The sequence below is a fragment of the Drosophila innubila genome, assembly GCF_004354385.1.
Source record: "Drosophila innubila isolate TH190305 chromosome 2R unlocalized genomic scaffold, UK_Dinn_1.0 1_C_2R, whole genome shotgun sequence".
NCBI lineage: Eukaryota > Metazoa > Arthropoda > Insecta > Diptera > Drosophilidae > Drosophila > Drosophila innubila.
Window position 1 is genome coordinate 25,016,775 of NW_022995374.1, and position 5,776 is coordinate 25,022,550.

The window sequence follows — 5,776 nt, forward strand, 5'->3', positions numbered from 1 at the left end:
GATGTTGACGACGGAACAAAAAATGAAACTAAACCTCAAATCATCTCACTTTACATCGACGTGGGAATTTCATAATTCGCTTTAGAAAATCTGCAACACGATATAGCAACAGTTATAGCAATATTGAATTTATTATTTTATGTGCTTTTATAATTTTTTTAAATTTCACTTTTATTTAAAATTTGTATTTTAACTTTTGAATATTCAGAGACGAACAAAATACGACGGGAAATGTGATTAGGATACGATACTCGTGTTAAGTTTTAAGTTGATAATTAATTTTGTTTGCTCGGGTTGTTGTAGAATTGTTGGGTTATACGACACGGTGGATCCACCTCGACTCGATACCAGCTCACTTCGCCTTCTAATATCAAATACAGAATCCGATGTCCACAGTTCGGCTGCGAGTACATCCCCAACGCGGACATGTATGACAACTGTGAGAGTACCCACACAGAAACAAATTAAATAAATATACATATATTCCGTGTATGTGTGTGTGGATACTGAGAGTGTGTAAAATATTTATCTCATGATTTCTGCTGTCGGATATGCACATATGTTCATAGATTGTGCGATTATCGGGCCATCTGTGTGGGAGGCGTGCTCGTAAGATGATATAGCTGCCACTGACACGATGTTAAAGCTCGCCAGACGGACGGGCAGTCATGTACATATACATATAAGTGTAACTGTAGCTGTAATTGTGGCACACTTCGCGACAACAGTCAATGGACGAGACAATTGAATCGCGTGCCGATTTCACTTAAGCGCGCACGCTTTAAGTATTATCGTTATCGTTATTGTTATCGCTATCAATAGAATTTTGGACAATTCTATATAGGAAACACACCCATCCTTAACGGTCGGAATATATGCTTATGACAGGAGTTGGCGGTAGGTTCCTTCTATTAGATCATAATGGGCATATATCAAGTAACAGTAACATAACTGTCGTGTTATCTCTAGAAATTGCGTTTGCTTGAAAATCCAATTGGCATCAATTAAGTTTAAATCAGTCGAAAGTCGCCTAAAAATATCGGTTATAAGTAGATACAATTTATGTAATATGCATACGAGTATAGATAGAGCAGGTAGTCTATAAGAACTGACACTGACAGCGACACCGACATTGACATTGGCACTGGCAATGGGAACGGGAATGGAAATGGGAATGACAGTTCTCGCCATTCAAATTAAAAATTCCACTTCAATGAGAGGACCGCAAGATGAAGCATATCCGGCTAAACCCAACAAGTAGAAGAGGCACACACTTAAGTATGTAGATCTGTGGATCTCTCTTACTCTATATAAGCATTCATATTTGAATCAAGATCAACATTTTTATTGCTATTTTGATTACACTTTTTAATGGTTTTAATATTTTAGTATTTATGTATGTATGCCATGATAGAAGACTTTTCATACATATATTTGTGTAGGTCACTAATTAAATCTGAAAATCCATTTATATAAATTTTGTTTGTTGCGGTCAACTTGAAATGCATTCACACGTTACAAATTTATACTTTTTAATTATTATAAATTTATTTTAAATTTTAATTTCAAACATTTTTTTACGCTTTTACTAATATTCTATCTTTATTGCAGTCATAAAGCAAAGCTATTTTGTAACGGCCCAACACGAGCTTTCACGACTTTTCACGAGTTTTCATTCACAAGGAATGGGAATGGGAATAGGCATTGACTTGGGAAAGGGAATGGGTTTCTCGATGAGTAACTGTTTTAGTTTTTGGCACAGACACAGGGACAATAATAATTAAGTTGCTTTTTTTGCATTTGACAATTAAATATTTGTTTGTTTCGTAAGGAATTCTTATTCCACTTTTCAACTCAGTCACTGACACTTATTAGCCAACTCTGAACTGGACAGCAATAATAATAATCATGAGGAAATTACCGCGTTTGTTGGCCGACGCGCGTTTGAATCCCTTCGGCTTCGTTCAGGAACTGAACACAACTGAAAATGCGCGAATTTCTTTGCTGCTTTCTTGCCACTTTAACAGAACGCGATGCCAACAGTCAACAGCCAACGGCAAAGCGGCGACGCCGGCGCTGGCCGCCAGCTCAATGGAGACAGAGACGGAGGCAGAGACGGAGCTGGGGACAGAGACGGAGGTATGGGCACGACAACTGTGACGGTTTCCATTTACAAGGAGTTGCCGAGTATCGTGCTGGGAAAGCGTGCGAGCTCGAGCTTGGTTCCAAATTGGTGTTAGGTTCCGTTAGGCGCCATGGAAATATGGCCATGTGGATTGTGGATTTTTAATCATTCACAATGGCAAGTGCAATTCACAGTAGTTGCACAAATCAAAGCCATTAATGGAAATGATTATTGCTATGATTATAATGATTATGATTACGAAATTGTAATTATGATCTCTTCTACTTAAACAGTTATTTAATTTCTTTCACATAAGCCAAGTTTTCACCAGCAGGAAAATCCGTTATAGGACTTACAAAATGATTGACGTTGGGATTTCCAATTTCAAATTTGCACCAACTAACCAAAATCTAAGACAAAAGTTATTCTGAAGCCTTCATTGTATATGAAGGCTTGTAATAGGACTAAACAAATGTAGGTGCCATTATAATGTGGGACTTTCCAGTACTAACACCCACCTTGCATATTTAAGTACTTCGTCGTGCCTAGATATCTAGCTGGAAATCGTGCCTGCCTTTTGTCATTTCTCATGGGAGGGTATGGTTTATGATGTTTTTAGGACTAAAATATACTTAGTATATTGCACATATATACATATATAATTAACTGTGTATTGTATACTATATGCATACGAGAAATTTAAAGTCGCATCTATCATGGGAGCAGGCGAAAGGCATTTGTTATGACAATTTGTTGCTGTTAGCCACAGCGAAGCAAATTGAAACTCTGCACGACTTTGAGATACCCGCCACTCTGCTTATAATATAATATAATTTTTATCTTTTTTTTATAGCATTAAATATTAATTATAAAGTGGCAATCCAATTACTGGGAGTTCTGGCAACTAATTAGGCCATCGACTTTACCTATTATAATTGTATTAATATCTCGAATTCATTCAGATAGTTCTGTTAAATATTTACTAATAGTAATAGTAGAGTAATAATTTTAAATAAAGAAACTTAATGTGAACCAAACTTAAAGATAAGTGTAAAGTTTTTAATAATTAAATTAAATAATATCGAAAACATTTGGTTACTGGGTGCTGTTGGCCCCAGTAGACCCAAGACCGAGGCAATGTTGTAAAGTTTCTGGCTAATTGCTGCGTGGCTTGTAGTTTTCTATTTATGTACACTTTTAGGTTTGAGTTCTTTTTTGGTCGTAGAGAGTAGTGCGCAAATAAACAATAGTAAGTAGTCTTTAATATTATGATATTTCATTTTAATTATAACAACTCGCTTTGTTATTCAAATTCAACACATCATTTATAAATCCTACATCCAGAATCGATATAAATTGTATATTATTTAATCAAGATACATTTGCAGGGCGTATATACAACTTTACAGAGTCCCTAGGAAAGGTATGAGGCTTGGATATGCTACTCTCTGTTGCATGCGCAAACAATGGGAACAGTCTATACAAAATTAGTTATTGTATTACCAATCTACACAATTAGCATTTAAGTTAAACAAATTTATGTTAACAAATACATGATCATGATTAATTTATGTATTAAAACAGAGCTTAAAAACTAGCATTTTCATTTTGAAATTAAAGCTAAACAGCGGACCCGACGCAGTTCAAACAATTGTAGATCCTTGTTGATTCGTACGCTGGTTAATCTTCACATTTGTCAGACGCTTCTTCTCCTCCTTGAATGCCTCTGAATTTGCCTTCTTTTCGATGCGACGTTCGGTGCGATAATCCTTGAGCAAACGTTTTCGCTCACGTTTCTCTTCGGGAGTTTCGGACTTGGGGCGAATAGATAGAACACTGAGCGTGGATAGAACAGATTTGGCACACAGTGATTTAGGACCAGTTGCATTTGGTGAATCGTCGCCCAGGTTGGCTAGTGCTTTTGCTGTTAGCTGGGCATCGGCGCCGCCCCGCAACACATTTGCCGGGAGACCAGTTTTCGGATCGATTTGAATGGGCACAGGACGGCGACTGGAGCGCGGCTCGTCAATCAGTTTGGGATGATTGTAAATATTTGAGTAGGTTGAAAGTATAGACTCGCAGTCCCACTTCTTCTCCTTGGCATCTTCCACCTCGTAGTCAACAAGCTCCTCTGTTGGATCCTGCTCACCATCCACAACATTATCGTACTTTTTTATGCGTTCACGATCCCATTCTTTATCGTAGCTCAAATCATCGGTTTTCTTTTTGAACTCCCTAAAACACTGCATAACAACAGGATGCTTTTGATGCCAGTTGCCTTCAATGTCTTCTAAAGCAAGATCACCAAGCTCAGGATCGTCGTAGCTTGCATAAAAATGTTCAAAACGATCATCCAGCAAGGATAGCTGTTCATTACGTCTGATTACACTAGATGACATTGAGTATTCTGTGAAACGCGACTTGGTTTCTTCATCGTCAAAACGATTTTTCCGCATCAGCGGAGCAAGACGATCCATAAGCTCGTCAGCATCGTCCTCGTTTAAATTATCCGAATCAAAATCCATATCGTCTTCTCCATCATCGTCTTCCCAATCATCATCGCCATCTTCATCATCGTCGTCATCACCGCCCATTGCTTGCATGACGAAATCGTCATCCAACTCTTCATTATCTTCACAATCGCTATCAAGAGCTGCCACAACGTCTGGATCCCAGTCAGGACGAGGTCCGGGCTGCGGGGCCGCCTTGTTTAACATGCCCTCTGGCTCTTCGAATTCACTAGCAAATACCGAACTGGGAAGCGAAAGCAGGTTGCGATTCTTGGATTCCTCCGCGGTTGGTTTTTTCGCTTGGTTCGGGTTCTCCATATACTCCCAGACTACATCATTCTCACGCTTCTTAAGATGCTGCATATAGTCGTAGTCGTCATCAAAGTGGATTCCAAACTTCTTAAGTTCCTCTTGACGTTTCGCTGGATCTGTCGGCGCTTCATTTTGGGCTTTGCCTTGCGACTGACGAGCACCAGCCTCCAAGAGCACACGCTGTGGAGCAGTTTCATCGGTAACCAACGGATCGTGTTGACTGCGATGCACCAAGTGAAATGTGACGGCCTTCTTGCGGTCTATATATGGTTTCTTCCCTTTCACCTATAATTTAAATTCACTTAAAATTTGCGTATTATTTATTTAACCTTGCGTATTTTACCATTTTTACACTGCTTCTGATGCTATTTGTTTTTAAAGTTGGTATTTGCGGATTTGCATAAATGTCGACTACCAAAACACATGTGCATTAGAGGTGCGCAATAAATTATAGAGACGTGTTTTTTCGTTCTGAAAAAGTTCAAATGAACGAGCTATTGAAATGAGCAACTGAGCATATTCAGTCATTTTTGAACGATACATCGATAAATTCAATTAGAGTCTTGTAGTCTTCTGTGATTTGTTTCTTGAAAATTTCGAATTTGCCTTTGTATTTTGCTACCGATGGGAGGAGTAGGCTAGCAGCTGTGTGACTGTGACAGCTGAAAATTATGTGAGAGAGCTATCGATACTATCGCAAACTTTACAAATGTTATCGGGCTTAACTTGGCAAGTTCCACCACTGACAGCACGCAATAACTTTGTTTTACTAATGGGTCGATTAAATACGTATATCGATAACAAAAATACCAAAATTCTGGCCCGGGAC

At 38.5% G+C, this 5,776-nt stretch overlaps 1 protein-coding gene across 1 annotated transcript; it reads right to left on the reverse strand.

Annotated features, from left to right (window-relative positions):
- Positions 1 to 3,384: 3,384 nt before the first annotated feature.
- Positions 3,385 to 5,422, reverse strand: LOC117784620 (protein LTV1 homolog). The gene is made up of 2 exons (XM_034622415.1): positions 5,291 to 5,422; positions 3,385 to 5,232 (listed from the first exon to the last, which is right to left on the reverse strand). The coding sequence occupies exons 1-2, from the start codon at positions 5,291 to 5,293 to the stop codon at positions 3,769 to 3,771; spliced, it is 1,467 nt and encodes a 488-aa protein (XP_034478306.1). The 5' UTR covers positions 5,294 to 5,422; the 3' UTR covers positions 3,385 to 3,768.
- Positions 5,423 to 5,776: the final 354 nt, after the last annotated feature.